The 24,401-nt window shown below is 24.5% G+C and overlaps 2 protein-coding genes across 2 annotated transcripts; both read right to left on the reverse strand.

Annotated features, from left to right (window-relative positions):
- Positions 1-2,261: 2,261 nt before the first annotated feature.
- Positions 2,262-4,346, reverse strand: LOC126898281 (uncharacterized). The gene is made up of 2 exons (XM_050672221.1): positions 2,905-4,346; positions 2,262-2,520 (listed from the first exon to the last, which is right to left on the reverse strand). Exons 1-2 carry the CDS (start codon positions 4,344-4,346, stop codon positions 2,262-2,264), a joined length of 1,701 nt encoding a protein of 566 aa, XP_050528178.1.
- A 125-nt stretch (positions 4,347-4,471) lies between these two features.
- On the reverse strand, positions 4,472-6,883 carry LOC126899368 (uncharacterized). Its single transcript, XM_050674245.1, has 7 exons — positions 6,672-6,883; positions 6,409-6,567; positions 5,952-6,235; positions 5,775-5,829; positions 5,271-5,470; positions 4,976-5,141; positions 4,472-4,715 (listed from the first exon to the last, which is right to left on the reverse strand). The coding sequence occupies exons 1-6, from the start codon at positions 6,709-6,711 to the stop codon at positions 5,118-5,120; spliced, it is 762 nt and encodes a 253-aa protein (XP_050530202.1). The 5' UTR covers positions 6,712-6,883; the 3' UTR covers positions 4,472-4,715; positions 4,976-5,117.
- Positions 6,884-24,401: the final 17,518 nt, after the last annotated feature.

Consider the following 24,401-nt stretch of genomic DNA (forward strand, 5'->3'; position numbering starts at 1 on the left):
TTTTTTACTTTAAAGTGCTATAACTTTTTAAAAAATGTATGGATCAATACAATTTTTTCATGAGAAGTAGTATTTATATACATCTTTCATTGGATATACTTTTTTTTTAAATCAGACTATTTCCCTATATATGGGGGGGCTTCAAATATAAAAAATGCATATAGAAAGTAGAACTTTTTCAACTTAACTTTTGAAAGTGTTTCGGAAGGTCTGACACTTTTATATATATCTTAAATTGAAGCTTATGTAATATACTTTTTTTTGTTATCTTTTGTTACACATTATTCTTGAATTATTAACTATGTAATACTTTTTAAGTTCATCCCTTTTGCCTTGTAAGGGTGTCAACTTTGCTTTATTAAATGGAAACATATATTTAATTTAATAAAATAAACATTTTATTTAACAGTTTTTAATTTAATAGTAAATGGCATTTGAATTTACAGTAAATATACATTATACCAATCTCCGAATTAATTTTCTGGTAAAGAACGATAAAGCAATAGATCAAATATATTCATAACAACCTTCAAACTTTAATCAATCATCATTCACTAGTTCGTACCTTATTAATAGATACTTCGAATGGGTATCAGAGAGGAAGCTACCGTCAATTTACACAATATCATATTTTACTGTTAAAGGAGCATTTCAATTAAGCTATCTTTACATCTCAACAAAGAGAACTGTTAATTGTTTTCTATTTCTATCTACTTGTCATTACTGTTCTGAATCGTTGGACTCTACAAACCCGATAGCATCTCGATGGTAACCAATTCTGTAAAACCCAAATATTCTAAGCTCAGTCCATAATCCCACTCACTTTATCTTTCTTTTTAATTTTTACAGTTTTTGTGGGTTATATTGTAACAAAAAACAGCCAACATGAAGCCCAATTCTTGAAATATTTTTGATTAACTGATTCAACTTACTTTTATAATTCATCTCTATACATTATAGGAATGTCAACTTTATTTTTTTTAAACATACCGTTTTGAATAATATTATCATACCCGATGGTATGACAATCTTATCATAAGGCATTTGGGTACAGACCTTTTTTCAGGGGTCGAATATAGNACAATCTTATCATAAGGCATTTGGGTACAGACCTTTTTTCAGGGGTCGAATATAGGCAATTTGGCGATTTTTACATGTTACGCAGTGTCGTTGTGTGAGAAGTAAATAATTAGTAGTGTGATTGTCCATTATTGGTTGCNAGGCAATTTGGCGATTTTTACATGTTACGCAGTGTCGTTGTGTGAGAAGTAAATAATTAGTAGTGTGATTGTCCATTATTGGTAGTATTTGCGTCGTGTTATAATTGATAACACAACCGGTTGTATACCTGCCTTACTTTAGCAATACGATTCCCACTGTACAATGTTACATACCATTGATGTTCTTAAAACGTTTCATGGGAACGTGTAACATCCCATACATTATTACTATGATATAAAGGCGATGTCCCTGAGCTTGTTAATAACCGTTTTTTTTCAACACTTATAAAATATTTAAGGTTTGTTATTTATAAGCATTACTAGTATATTTCCTTCAAATATTGTATACACATACCCTAGAAACATTGTGTGTATGTTTGATTGGGATATTACCGGAACATTTAAAGATAATGTCGTCGTAATATGCTAGATGTACTTACAGTAAACAATTCTTAAATCTTTTAATAAAATGTTATAACTATTATGTATATTAAAAAACAAAAATAACATTAATGGGATATTTTATTCAGGCTTTAGTAGTTAGAACTTTTTTTTATCTTTTTTGGTACATTAAATACATCCTTAATTTGTATTAATTATGTTTATTGAAACAATAGGTGTTATTAATATATAAATAATAACTAAGACTAAATATATAACCACCACACAAAAACAACATCACTTGAAACATATTATATAATTGAATAAGTTAAAGAACTATAAAAATAATATAAGTTAAAAACAAAATAAAATATACCAGCAATAAACGTCGAAAATAAATATAACTATATTAAACCATGTATGTATGTCAATATTATACAAATTATTAAAATAGTATCACAATATATTGAAATTATATGAAACATTATAGTAGACTATTAAATCTAATAAATAGTACACATATTTATAAAATATAAAAATTATATACCTACTTAATTAGTAATAATAAATATATAATGAACTTTAAAAAAAATATATACAAAAATGAATGCATTTTGAATAATTAATAATTTATACCAAAGCTTGTGTTAATAAGTTAATTTAATAAGGTATTTCTGAAAGTGAATGATTTAAAGTTGATATAACTGCTTGTTCATTAGATATATGAATAAAAAAACATTTGTATTTTATATCAGAAATATGAATTGACAAATTATTAGTATTTATAGTATATAAGCCAAATATGGTAGATACAATAGGCTCAGTAAAAATTGGAGATGGATTTAAAAATTTTTGAACAATTAATATAAAATATGATTCATTTTTTGGTTTAACAATGTGGTTAACCATAACAATGTCACTATTTTTTAATATTATATATTTATCACGTTCATTGCATGTATTAATAATTACTTTTAGATCTTTTAAAATTATTTTTTCATATAATTTATCATCTAAACTAAAGTAAGGAGTAGATGTGTTAATAATCTCTTTAAAAGTGACAATAGGATCAAGAATTATACTACTGGATATTAAATGTTTTTGTTTTTCAATAACTCTATTAGTTACTTCTGAAAGAGGATATTTGGCACTTTTTATTGATTTTTTTATGTATTGTAAATAATTTTCAAATTTAAAGCAACTAAAATTATCAAGACAGCCATGAATTTTAACATGCATAGGAAGATATAATAAACTATGAACATTATAAGTCACAGAATGAGCCCCATACAAAGAAGAGTACTGAGAAACAAATTCATTCAGTAAGTTTTGAGCTAAATCATTTGAAGTTTGACATATATCAGGTGATATCAAAATTCTTACTGCACATACCAAGAGTTTAAANTCAGGAGATATCAAAATTCTTACTGCACATACCAAGAGTTTAAAATGAGAATACTTTAATTTATTTAAATTTCCTTTTAAAACTATTAATCCTGAGTGTAGAACAAACATTCTTAATTCAGTAGCTTTATAGTATTCTATACTATCTAATTCTCTAGGCAGACGACTAAATTCAGATGGTACGTACAATCGTAGATTCATCAAATTATTAGATATTTTAACTTTATTTCCCTCAGCTAATCTAACGTCCTTCTTACCTTTAACCCAAAACTCTAACACACGTTTTGTTACACCCAGGCAAACATTATGTATATAATCAAGACACACGTCGTTAATTATATTTATAGGTAATAATTCAAGAGGGCTACTACCTTTATGATATTCTTCCTGTGTTTTAGAACGAAATGATTCATCGGTACTAAGAGGCGATTCTATTTCTAAAAATGACATTCTATTATTTATGAACGAACCTTCCTGAGTACATGAGGTACATCCAAAATAAGCATTAAATGATTTCACATTAAGTACAAAGCTTTTAGCTGGAGAATCACAAATTACATGACCAACACCAAACTGATACAAATTTCCACCGATAGTTAAGCCATTATTTAATAATATTGAAAGATCTGTAATAAATGGATTTAAAAATTCATGAATTGACTTTGGTTTGGTATTTCCATGGAATATTCCAATTGGAAGTACATATTCTGATAATAAGTTACAATTTGTAAATGCAATTAAGATTGGCCAAAGTTGACTCTTCGAACTTCTTGATAATGGTAGACCATCCAAATTAATACCAATCTTTAAAACAATATTTGGGGTATAGATTAAATTATTGTATTTTTTTAATAAAGGAGATATCATGTTTTCTAAGCCTAAATGAATATAAGACCCATGACCTATATTTGAAATTATGTGCGTTTTAGGAGTTTTCATTAGAGTTCGAATATCTTTAGGTACATTAATACCAGCAGAATTAATTATTCTAAGTATACAATTTGCACTATTATGAGATACTTTAAATTTCAATACCCAAGACCTTAATTCATCTTCAATACTAAATGATACATCCTTTATTAAAGAATTATCTTCAGAATCCACATTAACATTTGAAAAATAAATATCATCTGTATCACTAAAATTTCCAGAACACGATTCATTATCAGGTACTGATGTAACTAAAGAATTTTCTATTACATTAAGAGACTGTGATATAGAACTATAATTAACATCTAAATTTGAATTCATACCAAATTCTAATATTGGATGTGTAGGCATATTAGAGTTATTTGATTTGTTTGAAGATGTTATGAATTTATGTTTTTCCAATTTTAACATTTGTCTCAAGTATCTAGTTGTAACTTCTCCTAAACATTTTTTTTTCTACTAATTTTCTAAAATAAATAAAGCTGGATAAAAAACTTTAATTATTTATTTATTATATATTATAGATAATGTATCAATCTATATAAAGAAATAAAAATGGTACTTTCTTAAATATAAATAAAAACTTTTTATAAATATTATTTTAAAACTGTAATTATAAATGTATATAAAAAAAAAACATAAACACATATAAAAAATTATATTGTCACTCGTTTAATTTGTCCCTTTGTACTCTTGTGTTAGCACGCCTAAGCCATTCGGCAATTTCTATTTCTACATCAGAGTTTGTCATGGGCTTTTTGGCATTATCTTTAATAACTTCTACAAGAAAGAAGTAAAACAAAATAAACATTCGCAAGACTATACACAGTGGAACAAATCTAACTGACAACTCTTATAACTTTTGACATAGTTAACGTTTTAGCTATATATATTTTTTTAAATAATTTATGCATTCATAAACTATGTTAAAATCATATCAAATAATTATTAAAAAACAAAATTATAGCCATATGTTAATTGAAGTTATAAGAGTTGTCAGTTAGATCTATTCCTCGCTGTATAATAAATTGTAAAATTACTTGTAAGTATTCTGATTAATTCAGAATCTCCTACTTTGGTAATTATATTTTTTCCACGACCAGTCCACGTACATTTACCAGCATATGAATTAGTAAAAAGTTTGGTCAAAGACCTTCTTATATGTTCTTTGCCATTCCTTCCTCAAATTGATCTAATAAAATATTCCTACAACAAAAACTCAAATTTCATTTAATTTGATAAAACTATGAAATATTTATTATATTTTTGTGAAAATGTTGACTAGATTTAGTCATTAAATCTTCTTTACTCATATTTAACCAAAGTTCTAATTACCAATTTTGAAACAAAATCAATTTCATTACTAATGCAAGTTTCAATCAATAAAAATCCTTCAACATTATCAATGGGGAATTTTGATAAAAATGAATTGTCTAACAGAGCATTTTTATTTTCATTTTTATGTTTAGACAAAATTTTTTCAATGTTTTCTACTTTTAATAATATTCTATTTAACATCATGTTCATTGTTGGATCTGTAGAAGTATACACAAAAAAATTTAAGCTAAAATGAAAAATGTATTTTACAAACAAGGTGGTTTGCTATTTTTACAATCACAAATAATTCTAAGCATTATTTTTTAATAACCCCAATGTATTCATGCCTAACCAAATTGTATTTTTATAAAAGCACCACTAGATAGGTAAGCCCTCTCCATAAACTGTATGTAAATCAATAGAAAAATTTAACTAATTTCTATGGATTTATTTAAAGAAAATAATTGCATACCTATTATATTCTATATATATATATAATATGTAATATTAAATAAATATTACCATAGTTTTTTTGTTGGAGAACAGACTGATTTAAAGTGTTCATTGTATTTGATGACTGTTAATTAAAATATGAATATAAAAGTATAATCAAAATTCTAAAATTATTCTTTTTTTAGATTGACACATAAAACTTTAAATTTTTACCTTACAGTAATTAATTTTTTCCATTTAATATACCTGTAATGAGAAGTCCGTTGTAGAACAAATATGTTTGGGTTCTGGAGGCATTAACTCAGAGAGTTGTTGATAGTTGTCTTTTTCAGTTAATGAACTACAAGATGCTATAGGTTCAACTGATGTATCAGTGGCTGAAGATGTTGATTGGTTAAGTAAATAAGACATTCTATTATCAGTTTCTAAACTTGAAACTATTAGAGCATTACTATTTGATTTTACAAACAAAGGTTTGACAATATTCAACGTGGCAGATGATGACTGAGCCATTATATTATAACTGTTATCTAAACAAATTAATTAATTGAATTAAAAATTATATTATTATACAATACTAATAATTATATGGTTTATAGCAATATAATAAAATTATTCATAAAATATGTACTTAAAAAATACAATACACATTATATTTTTGGTTTGACAGTATTGTTAAAGTTATGTTAATTTAAAAAATTACCATTGTCATTGTCACTTTCATCAGTTACATTAAACAATACATTTTGTGAGATAAGCTTTCCTTTTTGTTTATGTCTTAGAGTCATATTTTCTTCATTGCCTGTTTCATTAGATGAATCTTCAATAATAACTTGTTGATGCCATGCTTTATTAAAATTATCTGTAAAATAGTTATATATTAGTTATATTTAAAAAAAAATAGTTGGTATATAGATGAGCTAAAAATAATCACTAGACATTATATAAATATGTATTAATTCTTACCAAAAGTTTTATTTCCACCATAAATTTTTACTCTATACATTTTCCAGGTTAACCCCGGCTCATCTGCTTTTTGTATAACATCACTGTTAACAGTGCCTGGAGGCCAGTAGCAATAATTTACTTGAGTTAATTCATTTTTTGTTACCCAATTCGTTGGTACAACACTATATTCATTGTGCTCAGGGAACAGCACAGTAAGCCATTTAAGGGAACNCGTTGGTACAACACTATATTCATTGTGCTCAGGGAACAGCACAATAAGCCATTTAAGGGAAACCTATATAAATATTTTATAATTCGTTAATTTAATATCTTAAGTGTACATCAGACACCAATTGTTAATATTATTGACAAAATAAATTTAAAAAAACATTAAATGTTTCTTTAAATACGTTTATAAATTGTATTAAATAAATTTTTAAGACTTCATTTATGTCACATCATAAAATTTAAAGTTGGTATTTGTATGAGTTATTTAAAAAACACTGACCACTTTCTAAATTGATTAATAAGTTGCAATCCTTGAAATTTTACACCACTGAATGTACTTATATAACAATGTTATTAAGTGTGGATGCGGTATTATAACAAGTGTAAATAAGTAGATTGTATAACTTACCTTTTTTGTTTGTTCAGCCATTATTAAAAAATATAAGAAAAAATAATAATTGTAATTAAACACACTTAATAATAATTAAACAAGTATACTGTCTAACATAAACAATTGTAAGATTGTACATAACATAACATCGCGTCTACTGCAGAGTTGTTGGTCGTTTGTGGCCGATCCCTTAATATAAAAGATAAAGACATACGTCACATGGGTTTTTGGATTTTCCAGGTATTAATAGGCAATTACAGTGTCTATGACAAAATATTTTGTTTTTTAATATATTTCTAAAATTAAATTTCCAAACAATCGTTTATCATAATTATGATAAACGATTGCTATTAATACATAGTGTAATATTTCGGAGGAACGTAGTATGTATGTTACATTCGTACCAAATTTGTACTAAGTCAAAATGATATCACATGGACATTTCCTTTGTACTTAATTTGTATTAACCTAAAAAAACAACCATATAACAGCTTATTGATGTTTCAAAGTGATGTTACGTATGAAACACTAAAAAAATGTTCCCCCGACGTACTGAAACATTAATTGTACAGTGGGTTATTATGATAACGATGCACGTTTATTTGTAGTATAAAAACCATAGTTTAACACCTTATAGACGCATTATGATCTCACAAATTCTAATTGATTATAAAAATAATTAAATTATTTATTTTCAATGAGTAAGAAAAACTAAATATTTACAGAAAACAAGATAAATCATATGAGGCCCACATCGATTATTTTGAAGTTATAAAATTATAAAAAAACTAATTTGAATTATAAGAATTCAATTTACAAAATTACATTATTTACACAGTATAATATTTAAGTTTTATAAGCATGTTCTTATGGGAAGTCCTTTGTCAAAACGAGAGTCAATTATCTATGGTAACAGATAATCCATATAGAACTTTTCTAAAAGTTGCCATGTTTTATTCCACACTTCATTGTTTTTTTCAATTTTATCAATTGCCATACCTAAAAATACATTATATTTATAAATGTTTGAGGTCGTACATTTAAGTAACTGCTTTTTATATATTGATTTTTACTTTATTTTAAATTTACATAAATACCTTTAGGAGTCCATACAGCAAAGTAACAATATTGCCGTATTATTATATGTAACTGCGACTGTACTTGATAATAATTATCATGTGATTTTTTAAATTTAAATTTACTGTCGTCAAAGGTCATAAAATTCAATTTTTTTTTTTCGAAGCTTCTTTTAGTGTGAAATCTTTTATTGAAGCTGGACATTTGAATTCAACAATTGAGTCGTCATAAATTAAACCATCAGGGCTAGCTGCTAAGAATTGCAAAGTTTTATGAACAAATAAACCACAAGCTTTAATATTCACACCAAGCCTGTGTTGTAAAACTTCTTTTGCCAATGGTTCACATTGAATACCATACCTTAGCAATTTAAAAATCATAATTCTCAAAACAAAAAATAAATATAAAATTGTTCAAAAAGTAAATTAACCTAGTAGCAGCATTGCCTTGGAAAAGTCGTATATAATATACTTCATATTATTTGCTTACGATGTAGTAGCTCGAAGTTTGACAACTTTACCGAAATTTGAAGCTCTTAATCGAAATTTTCGTTATCTACACCTTTCATCACAATTTGATTGGCTTATTGTACTATTTTCTAATTGATCTATTTGCTAATTAATGAGTTGAATTTTTGTTAAAAATTCATTTTTTTTATCTTAAAACTTAGAAATAGGCATATCGACAAGTATGATTCTTCTAGTATGTTTATTTCGTTCATTTGTAGCTTTATTGATAATTTTTTTTGTATATAATCCTGGTCTGAATTTTGTGGCTTTTTTATGTAAAAAGCTGATGTAACTTGGTCCATTGTTGTATGCGGTTACTGCTGTATCACGACGGACTTTATATTATCCTTATACAAAATACAAAGAAAAAAAATTGGTGATAAAAATACTATTGTATAAAATACATTTCCATATACCTTTTAATGAATAATTGATTCGTTTACCACCCGTATACTTAGCTAGAATGCTATTGTAATTTTTAACAAAATTATTATTTACTAAGTATATCAAACTATCACTAAGGTGCACTACAAGATTTTTTGCTGTCATTATATCCGACCAAAGACCAAACTAGCTTATGGTATATTAGGTTATGCATTAATATATACTTTGTCTAAATCTTTCAATAATTATGTCAGATTCTATAGCTGTACTAGTACCACTCCAATTTTTATAACATAAATGCTCCGGCAAAACTGTATTATTAGAAGCAGCTTTTTGACAAATAATACAATATTTGTTTCGAACACCAATAAACAAAACTTTTTTTGTCCGTTAACCCACAATACAAGCCTTAAAAATGAACAATAACTGCGTTTTTAATTATTAATTCTTTTCCTTTCTGTTTTATGAATATCTCTCAAAATATCGTTTGTAATAATCCCCACTATGCATAAAAATACTTACAACCCCTGAAAGTGCATGTAATTGTGCTTGTAACAATGTTTTGACCACGCTTCATCTACTACAACAGTAATCATAGGAATCCCTTTATCGTTCACTTCTCCATTTTCAATCGCAAGCCTAGCTTTTTCTTTCCCCGTTAACTCTATCGAATCCCATGCAGTATTTTCAGTTTGCTTAGCAATATATTCATGATATTTTTGATAAATTGTATTACTCATACAAGGTATATTTAGTACAGCAGAAAACCAGTATTCAATGTAACAGTAACAACTGCAGTATTTATACTAAGAGAATCATTTAATTTAGAATCCTCTGAATAAATAATTTCTTTTTTTTTTTTGCAAAAATTACATTCAAAGTGAAATTTAAAAAAAAAACCTTTTGAACTTCAGTTTTAAATACAAGATTCGAAAAATTACAAGCAAATAACTCGTGTTTAACTGATTTCAACCTAGTAAATTATACCTAAAATAGTCAAATATGTATATTAATTTCATTGTAAAATAATATTATAAAAAATAAACTACTTTTTTTTAATTATTAGTTGATTAACTTCTGAGAACATTTTTTACAACTATCAAGAGTTTGTGCCCTGATAACAAATCATAAATACTATCATCTCCAATTTTTCTAAAAAAAATAATGTTTGTTTATATTTTAACCTTGCCCTTTAATAATTTTTCTTCGTAAAAAAATTATTCACTCATTTATTAAATTCTCCTCGTTACTTATTTGAGGTAAGTCAAGTAAAATGTTAGTTTGAGAATTGGTAACATTCTATCAAAATAATATATACTGTATTTATTTTCATGTGTAATTAAAGTGGTATCTTGATTTTACAATAATGTGTTTTTTATTTACCAATTTTTTTTTACTAATAAGAACTATTCATTTTCAGTCTGATTGTGCACCTAAATCATTTTTTTTTTTTATGTCACTTATACTTCATGAATTCTAAGCACGTCGTATTAAATGTAGATTATATCTTATCATTACTCAATTCTGAACAGCTTTTTTAAAAAATGATTTACCTTTTTTTATTGGGTGTAGTTTAAAATTCATTTTATAATTAATGTAAGAGATTTATATATTTGATGATCAAGCAATTTATGTATGTGTACATTTTAAATGTGTTGAAATAAAAAGCTCATAACATAAGTTACTTAGTATTAGATCTAGGTTGATAACATAGTGTGCGACTGAGAAAAACACGTTATTGTGTCAGATTTAAAGGGAAATTATTAAAAAATAATGCTGAACACATCAACAAAATATATTTTTTGATCTTTTGGCGTATCGTCGAACAGTCCCGTAAGTACAGATATGGATAGACACAAGTAAAAATCACATCATAGTAAAACTAATACCTTCTCAGTTTTCTATCGAAGCTATAAAAGTGTATGAAAATTATTTTTATAAATAAGTACCTCACCAGATTATTTTTTTGACTCCACTTATATAATGTTAATATATTACCTCTATTGATAGCGATATTTTTTTATGATTCCCCATTTATTTAGCGACACTTATAGGAATACAACAACAAAATTTGTTTCGTAAATTTATTTTGAAAATATTAAAATGATTCAAAATTTTTGCGTCGTAAGAATCACAATTTCAAAAATATGGCCTGACTGATACCCAAGTGATATGATAATGAATTCAGATTTGTTTTCAGAATTTTTATTGCATCAGTAGTTTTGTCGTACTAATGGAACAAAAACGGGTTGTTTTTTACTAAATAACGGTACCTAGACGCTATAAAACATTTCGACCGCAATCCTTCTTCCATCTAGGTACAAAAATGTTATTAAATTTCGGAGTCCATAAGTTGTTATCGGTCATCAATTTTATTTATTAGATCATTTCCAATTTTATAAACTAATTAAATTATATATTTATATACAGGGTGGCCCACCACTCACTGACAACTTAAATAACTTTTGATCCAGATAATATTTTTAGCTAATTTTTTTTTTAAATAATAGTTACACGTTAGGTCTATAGCTATATCTCAATAATTAATTTTTTTACATTTTATTAAAAATATTAATTATTTTTAAATTTTAAATAAAATGTAAAAAAAAAATCTAAGATAGCTATTTTGTAGAGTAGAATTTAAGAAAAATTTTAGTAAAAAAATATCTTATTAATATTCAGTAGTAAATATTCTGTAGCGTTTTGAAGTTTGTGAAAATTTGAATTTTCATGTACTATTTTACGGTATTAAACATTGAAATACGTATTGAGAAAAGGACAGAAGAAAACGCTATCTTTTCATGATTACTGTGTATACATATGATGATAGTGTGTATACATTACAAACTTGGCATAAATACCATGATAAGAAATTAGATAAGGCAATTATTACTTATCACTCTCATTCAAAAGTATATTGAAAAGATAGCGTTTTCTTCTGTCCTTTTCTCAATACGTATTTCAATGTTTAATACCGTAAAATAGTACATGAAAATTCAAATTTTCACAAACTTCAAAACGCTACAGAATATTTACTACTGAATATTAATAAGATATTTTTTTACTAAAATTTTTCTTAAATTCTACTCTACAAAATAGCTATCTTAGATTTTTTTTTTACTTTTTATTTAAAATTTAAAAATAATTAATATTTCTAATAAAATGTAAAAAAATTAATTATTGAGATATAGCTATAGACCTAACGCATAACTATTATTTAAAAAAAAACTCAGCTAAAAATATTAACTGGATCAAAAGTTATTTAAGTTGTCAGTGAGTGGTGGGCCACCCTGTATATATATGTTACTATTAAAAAAAAAATAAAGTTGACACCTCTAAAAGATATAAGAAATGGTTCTAAAATATATATAATATATATGGTATTCTACTTTAGAATGAAATAGATTTTAGAGAGCTTTGTTTTTATTTGATCAGTTCAGCTAGAAAATTGCAGAAGATATCTCATCTAAATTGTAAAGTATTTTATTTGTATGAAATATGTATAAACACAAATATTTCTAGTTAGAGCAAATTGAAAATTTTAATAAAAAATAAATAAGTACTTTAGAACGTTATCACTTTAGACCAATGCGTATATCGCGTCAATACACCGGATGATATTGCCAAAATAACTAATGGCACTGAATATACATATTTATTTGTATACTAGGAAAAGGCGTTTGCTAAACAAGCAAACAAAACAAATCAGTGAAAGGAATTTTGTTGCCAAATATATGGCTGCTTTTTTATTTAGACTTATTATTTTTACTTTTTACTTATTATTACTTAACTAATTATTTTTGAATTAACAGAACAGTTTTGGAATTCAAAATATATACTATACATTGTATAATCTTATTATATGAAAAAATTTTTACCGATATAAAAAAAATTACTAAGTGGATGATGTGTTTATTGTTTTATATGTGAACTTGCCACAAAATTTAAAAAAATGAACTTCATACAGTTAACAAACAAAATATCAGGAATTTGTACTAATAACATTTTTATTGAAAAATAGTAATATAGTCCATGAATTGGAAAATAATGGTTATCTTCTTTAATAATTTTTGCCTTAAAATTAACAAAATGTAATAATGCAATCATTACATATTGATTTTTTTTTTGTCGAACAGGAATCAGAAAACAATTTAATAATAGTATAAAACTCTCCCACTCTAATCCCCTAATAAAAAACCTCTCAACCTTGTCCATACCTGGAGACCCACCCAGACGTTTAAAACGTAAGTGGTGCCGTGATCTTCTTTCTACTAATATCAATTAATAATAATATAATTAAGTCATTGGAAATATAAAATAAAAATTCTAAGAAAATAAAAAATTAAAAAAATCATGGGAAGTGTCACTAATGAATGGTTTCTTCCATCAAAATGTATTCATGTAAATTTGTCTACTCTTATCATATATGTTTATTGTGCTCATTGTACAGATTGTATATTTCTAATAAAAAAAAAAAATAATAGTAGAAAGATTATTTTAACTTTGAAACTTTGTGTCAATCATTTCTAAAAAATTGTTAAGTGCAGATGCAACTTCATTTGGACCTTTTCCACTTTGAGTTTCAAGCCATGTGTACATATAATGTTAGATTGTAGAGCTACACTTGCCTGGAATAAAAGGTATCAGTCACACTTAGTTTTGGCAAGGGCTGATTTTGCATCATATCAAAGCTGATATTAATAATTGATTTATTGTCTGTTTGTTACATGAGTTTACGAAAAACTTGATACGATGTTTATGGAAACTAAAATTTTCAATCTTTGTCAATTTAAATTTAGTTTTTTCGTCAATTGCATTTTTTATTTTTATTTCTTCCTCAGTACAAAAGCTACAAACGTCTTAACGGGGATGACCGAATCCTAAATTGAAATTATTAGTAAAAATAGAATATAACTTACTGATAGAAGAAACTGGTACATTATTTATTATTATTTTATTTTTCCATAGTAAAAACATTTAGCTCACTGATAATTTAGGTGGAAGATATGAACGACCTGTATCTGCCCTTGAATAATGGCTTTTCTTAGCTTTAAATAGAGTAATATGTTCAATTATAGATGCTGTTACTTAATGATCTATTGGATTTTCATGTTTACCACCACGTTTCTCTTTTGGGCTGCAGAAGTCAAGTTTAATGTTGTTAGCAATTATATTCAAACGTTTTCGAGATAGAAGTTATTGAACTGAATACTGCAACACACGCAGGAATTTTCCCTTCTTTGGTTAGAATATAATATTTTACTGAGTTTCGGTCTGTTGAATTTTTTTTTTCATTTATTTTACGTCTATCAGTTCTTAAAGGGGTTTGTACAGTCACCATTGATATTAAGAATCTAGCCTGGTCTATTTTAGATTCTAAAGAGCATTGGTTTTGTTTAAAAAAGTCTAAATCTCAATAAGTCAATCTCAGACACTTTACAAAATGGTTTACTTTTATCTTTATAGACACAATTAATGATTAAACCCGGTTTAATTAACTTTATGTTGTATTGATTAATTTTTCTTTAATTTCTTTTTTGTTTTTTTCTTCCCCATTTACAATTTCAATATTATTTGAATATTCAGGATCTAAAATCAATTCTTCTGTGTTTATTGTGGATGCATTAGAAACTTTAAGTTGTGGAACAACAACTATTAATGGTAGTTGAATTATATTTGAAGACCATTCTGTAGGATAAACTGTCTCAGATGGAATCTTTTTATTTAATACTGTATTTGAATCAGTAATCAAAAATCACCATCAATCAAAAACTCAATAGTATTCATTGTTTGTGGAAGAATAAAGCAAAGTTCGTAATTTATCCTGATTTTATAACACATTAAAAAAATTATACATATTACATTATATATATATATTTTATTAATATAACAATATTAAATTATCTGCAGTAATCATTATTTAATATAGTATTTGAATTTGTCATATTAGTATAAGATGATTGTTTAGGTTCAAATGCCTAAAATAATAATAAATTAAACAGCATTAAGTAAATCATACATTTAAAAAGGAATAATTTCTTTATAAATTTACATTATAAAAAAAGTATAGGTTTGTTTACTTACTGAAGTTGCTGCTTTAAGCATTTTGTTTATATGTGATCTTTTAATTATGTGACGGTGGCAGGTAAATAAAATAAAATATAAGGTAGTATTTTCTTAAAAATATAACAAAAAAATCATTTCAAAACTGTAAAAGAAAATTATTTATTTAATTTTAACTAGTACAGTACCTAACTATACATAGCAAAAGATTCATATCTCACTTTGTAATGACGTTAGTTAAGAGATTGGTACATTTTATGAAAATTTTAATTACGCAGAATTTTAAATAAACCCATGGCATTAATTAAAGTAATTAAACAAACTTAAATCTAAAATTAATTTTTTTAAATTATAATTAAAAATAAAAAGACCGTTTTGAAAAAAAAATACTCAATGACAATACAAAAGCATAGGAAAAGGAGCGTTTTGTTTCATTATGGAAATAGACCTATTTGACGAATAATTATGGAAATAATACGTTGGGCAGTGAACTTCAATGTATAGTATACTAACACAGGAAAATGTACATTTTGAAGTAAAATGGAAAAATTTGTTTTGCCTTGAAAAATACCTTGGAAAAGGAACATTTTGCTGAAAACCCAGTTTTTCTAACATCGTTTTCTTAAGGAAAAAGACCGTTTTGGCTTATAATAATGTGGCCATTCGATTCCCCTTGCAATTTACCATAAGAATCAATGTATAACTCAATTTTCTTAAAAATGGAAAAAGTACGTTTTGCATTGAAGCCCCTCAATTATAATCAAAGAGTTTGAAATCATAAATTGATTTCTTATGGTCTAGGTAAATCGACATGACAGTTAAATTTAATTTAATGCTTGATTGTAGTTATAGTCTATAAGGACAATTGAATAAAAAGCAAAAGTCACAGTAATATTATAAACAATTGAAAAAATGAGATCTAATTGAGAGCTTAAGTAATTAGATAATAAATTTAATTGCATCAAGTAGTGTGAGATAAGCTCAAAAAAATACTTTATTTTAGAGAACGAATATTAAACAGTTGAGGTTTAATTTTATTACAAAAAAGGCGCCAGTTATTACCTGAAAGATTATAGTCACCTTAAATTAAAAACTTAGAACTTAAATTATCATGCAATAATTTCTATTTCTGTAATTCAAAAGCACTTCATATATTATTTATATATTAATAATATCTAAAATCAATTATATTAACTAATAAATTGTTGTCCAATATGTAATGTTCTGCAATCTGAAATTTAAATAAATAATTATTGCTAGTATTATAGAAATATTAAATAAATTATGAAATTAACATTATATATATCATCATTTAAGTCTAAGATTCTGTAACCAGAGTGCACTTTGCTACTTGCAATAACTTGTAAACCATTAGGAGTTAGATGAAAAAATGTGTTCCTAATAGTGTAACAAAAAATTAATATTAATACAAATTATTTTATTAAACTCACGTAACAATACACGTAATATATAATCAATAAGAAATTACTTTTTAAATTGTGGTGCGCAAACTATAGCTAAGGCTTCTGGCAACATACATTGATATGAATATTGTACATGTAAGTCTTCATTAGATAAAAATGTTTCTTGGGTAGGATGAATCTAAATAAAATATTTAATTTTGAATATTAACAAATATTAATAAATTTTTAATAATACTTAACATGAATCCATCCTAGTGTAATTAAACTTTTCTGATATTTAAGTTTATTTATATCTTTATCATTTGTTGAAGAGCATGAACTAGATGTAGATATTTGTTTTGGAATTATTAAATGCGTTATTATAAAACTGTTGTAACTCTAGAAATGTTTTAAAAATAATAAAAATAAATCACAACTCTGAGTAAAGTTTTAGTAAATTTTTACATAAATTGAAATTAATACTTAAATTATATAAATAATTTGATTATCATATTAAAAAATTTAATAATTTTTGAAACCAATTTACTACATTGTAACAATAAACATTAAATTTAATAATGATATAAATCATTATGGTGAAATATATCATTGCTTTTAATATTCCTCTTAGTATAAATAACTTAACATTATTAAATAGACAAAAATATAGTTCTATCTATTAACACCTTAATTATGTAAACTTATTTACTTCTTTTCCTAGCAAAATTCCAAAAGTTTCCAAATTCTTTTTGGTATTTTTTTGAGAATGTTCTAAAAAAATTTTAGTTAAATCGCCGGGTACTATCATCATACGTAGTTTATTTGAATCATTTTTTGTTGCTTCTTTTTTAATATCTGTTTCTTCACATCTTTAGCAAAGAATTTACATTTTAGTAATTAATTTTGAATAAGTCACGTATATTTGGAGCATATGAACAAAATATTTTGCTAAGTCTAATATTTGTTATTTCTAAAAAAAAAGTAAAACAAAAATTTTTTTAACCATTTTATTACTATATCAATCATTAAATGTTTAATTATTGTCAGGTAAATTTATTGGTAGTAATCAATTAATTGGAAATTTCTCATTCTGAATTCTGAACTTTCACTTGACTTTACATATTTTATTCTATTCAGAGCTAAGAGCGATAAAAAAAGTTACCATCATATACCATTTTTTTAAAAAATAATCAAATCCACTTTTAAATAATTCAGCCCACATCTGTTTAAAATTAAATAGGACACCCAATTTAACGTTTAACAATTTTACAATTAAAACACCAAAAAAGTTAAAAATGTAGCTAAATCTTGATGTTAATCAAGAATAAAAGTAATTGTAAAAGTCTTTACTGAATTAATACTTGTGGAAATATACTTAAATAAATTATAAGTGAATTTTACTTATTTACTGAATAAAATCGCCATTTGCAAACATGCGTCTTGAATTTTCGAATGCTTTATTTGAACTATTCAAAGCCACAAAACCTTGATTTATTGATGGTCTGTAATTATAATTTTTCATTCTAATTTTGCACATTAAAATAATTATTATGTACTTTTGTAATAGACTGTTGAAAAACTCATCATATAAATCAGGAGGTGCTGCGTTGTCTAAAATTGTATTTAAATTTTCTTCGGTAATTTGAATATTATTGAATGTTTTTTTACTATCTTCATCAACCATTTCATTTTTAAATGAAATAGTTTCTTTTTCTCGTTTTTCTCTTATGTTTTTCAACTCCTATTTAATAAATATTTAAATGTTTAGTAAATGAGAAACATATGGGTCAACAAATACAGTGTCTGATACTAATTCTTTCAAAAATGAAAATAATTTTATCTAAATCTTAAAAAAAAATACTTTTTGTTTTAAATATACATCATATTCATTTTTATACTGAATTAGTAATTTATTTTTTGAATCTTCAGATTTTAAAAGAACTTCTCGAAGCAGTCGGTTATTTGAGTTACGATCTTCAATTGGTACGAAGTTGTAATCCGGGTGGTCAGGAATTTTTTCCAAAAATAATCTGCAGGATGAATCAATTTAAATTAATATATTTTAATATAGGTAGTTTATCTTTAAATATTTTAATATGAAATCAAATTTTTCTTCTTTGAATAATCTCTTAATCATTAGTTGAATCTATTATATTCTATACTACTTTTATGCAGTAAAAAATAATTTTATTTATAAAGAATCTTTTCTGCTAAATTTTGTTTTAGCCGTTTTCTTTTGAAAATTTATGGTGAAATATACCCTATTTCTACAACTTACTTCATAAATTTCATGTAGAGAATATATGACTGTTCTAAGTTATTTTTTTGGAAATATTCATCAGCCATTCGAACCATTTCTTGACCGGATAAATAATATCTAAAATTTAAATAATTATTTTAGACATTTTTTAATATTTTAAAAGAAAATTTTTACTTTTTTATAGAAATATTGGAATTTAAACAAACTTTTGAACTATACAATAATAGCTGTTTAATCCTTTCGTCCGGCGTTAACATTATTGCTTCTAAATCGCTAAGATTATAACTCATACCGCTGATAAATGTAATTTATAACCTAATAATAAATTGGGATTATATTAAGTCGAAGTTGAAAGTAGATCTGAGATTGAATCTCTTTATCTAATAATATGAATTCCAAAAAAAATAAACTACTAAAAATATTAAACAGTAATATTATGAGTAAACTAGTGACATTTATAAAACCTTCCATTTGACAAAATTATTATAATATGTTTACTTGAAAGTGTATCTCGAAAATATGGAATTTGGGGATAACATCTTTAAAATGGTTAAATGTACATATTATGCGCTCTTCCAAAAAGTTTACGAACCATATATATGATCTAAGGCGATTTTCTTATAATGTACTGAGATTTGTGATACTACTTCGTATTATACAACTTTCACAATAAGAAATTCTTCTAAAACTTCTACCTACTTAAGTAAATGCCTGATAGTGTTTTTAAACTATTATATGTTCCATAAGTTTTACTGACATTCATTTCAACTCATATACTTTATATAATTTATGAATTCTATATATATATATATATAGAATTCATACAAGAAAATATGGAACATTAAGTAGTAAGTCCTAAAAAATATAACTTAAACCATCTAAAAACCAAATAAATTCAAGATAAAAATTATGATTTTTTTGAAAAATAATTTATAAAATGAAGTAAATTAGGGTAATGTCTACACTGAAAAAAAAATAAAGTCCAAAAAGTTTTTTGATGTTAAAACCAATCATATTTTTGTTACTGGAACAAAACGTTTGTTTGCTTGATAAATTTTTTATTGTGTTAATAAACTTTTATTTAAACATCAAAAAACTATTTTCGGCTATATATTAACGATATATTTATTGATTGGTTGAATTTTTTTTCAGTGTATACGGGCTAGAAGTCCAATATTGAAATAAATCATTTTACGTTATAGTAATAAGCCAGTAATTGATGAATATCAAATTTTGAACCATTTTTACATATTACTTTAGTAGTCACAAAAACATCATGAACATGCTATACATGTATGGATTATAAATAATTTTCATACTTTTATGTTATAATTAATTTTTTAAGTATATTATTTTAAGTTTATAAAAAAATTTTAAACTCGTTGAGTTTTTTTGGCTGGATGTAAAATATTTTTATCGATCAATATTGAGTAATGACATATATTTTTGAGCACAATTTTTTTTTTAAATTTAAAGAAAAAAATTCGATTAGGGGTAAAATTCCAACGTAATTATTGATGATTACATGTTATACTTATTTTGAAATAAATGAGGTTTATACTTTATTTTATTGTATTTGAATAATCAGTTCAATAATTTTTTCCTTCAATTTTTTTATAATTGTCTTATTTATTGAAAATAAATAATAAATTCTCAAGTTTTTATTGATGATATTTTAAGTCATTAGAGTAACCACATAACTTACTTACCGTAGTTTAATTTCTAATTATTAAGTATAATTTAGAAATAAAGAAAAATAATTTTTTTTAATGTTATATTAATTAATTTAAAATAAAACAAATTTTCATAACACACTTGAATTATATTCATTAGTATTTATTAACACTATATATACCTAGTAATATTATGCCGAAATCAACATATATGTATATATGAAAATAAATATTTGTGTTGTAATCATTGTTACTTATTATTTTTGTTTATTAAACAGATTATAATATTTTAAATAATATAAAACAAAACTATATAAATATTATAATGATATTATTTTTTTTTAAGTTTACCCTACAAATAGGAAATATAGGAATTTCTATCAAATTCTTAGGGTAATTTCGTCAACTAGATACTACTGGTTGAGTGAATTCTCAGCTATAAATTTTATTATTCTCAAAATAAAACTATTTATTTCACTAGATTGCCTACTTAGTTCAGTAAAATATGTGTTGTGCATTGGTGCATAGTTATGGGGGTGCGATTCCGTTGCGCTGAGCTATACAAGTTTTCCCGTCCTTTCTTACACAGGCATATCTTTTCAGTGTAGATATTATTGATAAATAGATTAATAATAAATAGTATAAACAAGGAAAAAAATGTACAATAGTTAAAATTTTATTAGAAAAGTTACTATATCAATATAATGAATATATAATTTTAGAAAAATATTTAAATAGTAAAAAAAATATGCTAACTTTTTAGGTGTTCCGTTATAATTATATAAGTTAAGCGTTATTAAATAAAGCACATGTAGTACACTTATTAGGCAATTGTCAGTTAAAGTTTGTTAATGACGTTAAACAGCTTTACCTTTTTAATAATTTTACTACCATCATTGTTTAAAGTATAAAAAATTTATTGTTTAAATTAAACCACGATGATGATTTATGTTAATTTTGATGTACACATAAGTGGAAATTTATCTATGTCAACAGGATTATTATACAGAACATTTTTTATTATGAAAACTACGAATCACGCATTATCTTTATAAGTATAAAACATAAAAAATAAATTTTAAAATTTAAAATTTCTATCAAACGATTATTTTAGATTATACTAGATTATCGTTTTAATTGTACGTTAGTTAAGTATATATGTTTCTATTTAAAAAACAAAAGTTGGCACAATTGAAAAGGAAATGAATGAGGGATAAGGGAATTTTTTTTTAAATGAAAAACGTAAAATAATTATAAGTTTAAAGATACATTAAATAAAAGATAACACAATGTACTTTATAATGAAAAAGAAAAACTATCTCGATTTCTAGAAGCTATCGGACTTTAAAGCAAATAATCATACGATATTCGAAAAAAATAGCCCATTTTGTAATATTTTGTATGTAAATGTAACTAAAACTGAATACTTACATCGACTTATAAAAGTAATGTTAGAATTTTTACGTATACGTATTGGCAAATTTAACACATACAATTTAATGGGAAATTTTAATAAATAGTATTAAAAATTTGAATTTGTATACACAAATTTTTTATATTTTATGTCAAAACTACACTACTTAATATGTAAAATTAATGTATATATTAAAAATCATGTTGAGATATGCAAATTTTTGGATCATTCATTACAGTATTATTCTAAATTATATAAAATTGAAATTCGTTGAATGTAATACATAATTTTAAATAAAAAACAATCCCATAACTATCTTCCTATGCGTAATTAATCTCCACAGTCAAAGACCATCTATTTTTAGAATGTATATAATATATTTTTTTAATATGTTTCAAATACGTGTAGAATCGTTTAATAACATTGATTTTAAACACTGTTGTATATAAATTAATACTTATCTAAAAAATGCTTCTACTTGACTGCATCCCTACTGACTTTAATTTTTTTTTTATGATTTACAGTTTAATGTTCTAATAGTATACATTAATTTATTCAATACTGTTTGAACGTAATAACACATAACTCATTTACTAAAACAAATTTTTGGAATTTCAAAAATAAAGCTATATATTGAAATATTAATAGAATATTTTGGTCATTTAAATAATTAACGTAACCTGGGGCAAGTTAACGCATGACGAAAGATGACTTATTATCATTAAATAAATAAAATTTTTAAATATGGCCAAACTGTTTAGTGTTTATTATTTTACTCTAAATCATAAATAAATTGATATCAGCTTATTATAAATGCTAATATTAATAGCCTAAACATTTGTGTCACAATTATTCTTACAGTACGATATCCCTATAAAAAAAAAGTAAGATATTACCATTTTTAATTCAATAATAAGTACTTCAAAACATATAAAAAAAAATTGAGGGTGATACGTCAAATTGCATATACTTTATATAATTTATAAATACTATAAATAAATATTTATATGAAATATTTAGTGATAAGCCCCAAATAGTATAACTTAAACCATTTTGAAACCAAATAAATTTAAGATGATTCTTTTGAAAAATAATTTATAGAATAGAATAAATTAGGGTAATAATATACACTGAAAAAAAATACAGCTGAAAAATTTTTTTGATGTTAAAACTTATCACATTTTTGTTACTGAAAGAAAACGTTTGTTTGCTTGATAAATTTTTTATTGTATTAATAAACTTTTACTTTTTTTAAATTTTTACTGGTGGCTTAACGTGTTTTTAGTATTTTGACCAAAAATACCCCAAAAAACAAAAAACGGCCTCTGTTATTCAGATTTTCGTCAAATCTTATGATTAGTATATCAATATAGTTTGATTTTTACTGTAAAATACAAATTTTTTAGTTTAAAAATTTTAAGTCGAAAATTAATAGCGTGGATACCATAATTAGCGTCATTATATGGTATATTTCGGGTAGATGTCAAGTAAGCTTAAAATTAAATTTTTTTTTTACGCACTTCGGTTGACATTTATGTATATTATAAATAGAAAAAAATTGTTCACTAATCTTAATAACTCATAGCTTTTTTTTATAATTAATACATCAGCTAAAATATACGATATTCTTTGATCCACCCTGATATACATCAAAAGTTCTAGTTTTAAATTATTTACAAGCTCCTGACAATTTTTTAAATTTGTATCCCACCAAGTATTTTTAAAGAATGAAATAAAATTTGCTTTGTCATTACTGTATAGTCTTAATTTCGACCCGTCAAATTTGTTATTATTTTTTGAGTCATTAGAATATTTGATGGAAAGCAAATGTTTTATTTTATTGTAATAAGACACAGTTATTATATTATCGTTTAAACATTTTTCCAAATCGCTTACATAAAATTGATTTTAATTTCATTTATTTGAGTGATTTATTTATTATTTATAAATAATACATATATATAAATTTTTTTAATATTTGAAATTAAGTTTAATCTTCTTGTGAATTTTTTTTATGACAAAATCAAAATAAATTATTTAAAATAAACTAGTAGTGTTTTTCCTAGAAAATATCTACCAGTATAGAAGCAGCTTATCATATAGCTGTCAAACACAATAGTAAAAAAGACAATTTTATGGATGTCAAGTTTAATCCCAATTTACTAGTGACTAATATCTAATTCTTTTTAGATGCTCAATATTTAAATGATATACATGAATATGTTTATAAGGTATACTATTCAATTAAAATTACCTTTTAAAATGATTAAATATATTAAATGACGTCACTTTTATATCTAATTATTTTAGCTTCGATGCGAAGCTGAGAAGGTATTAATTTTACTA

The sequence above is a fragment of the Daktulosphaira vitifoliae genome, unplaced genomic scaffold, assembly GCF_025091365.1.
Source record: "Daktulosphaira vitifoliae isolate Bord-2020 unplaced genomic scaffold, ASM2509136v1 Scaffold_2, whole genome shotgun sequence".
Taxonomy (NCBI): Eukaryota; Metazoa; Arthropoda; class Insecta; order Hemiptera; family Phylloxeridae; genus Daktulosphaira; species Daktulosphaira vitifoliae.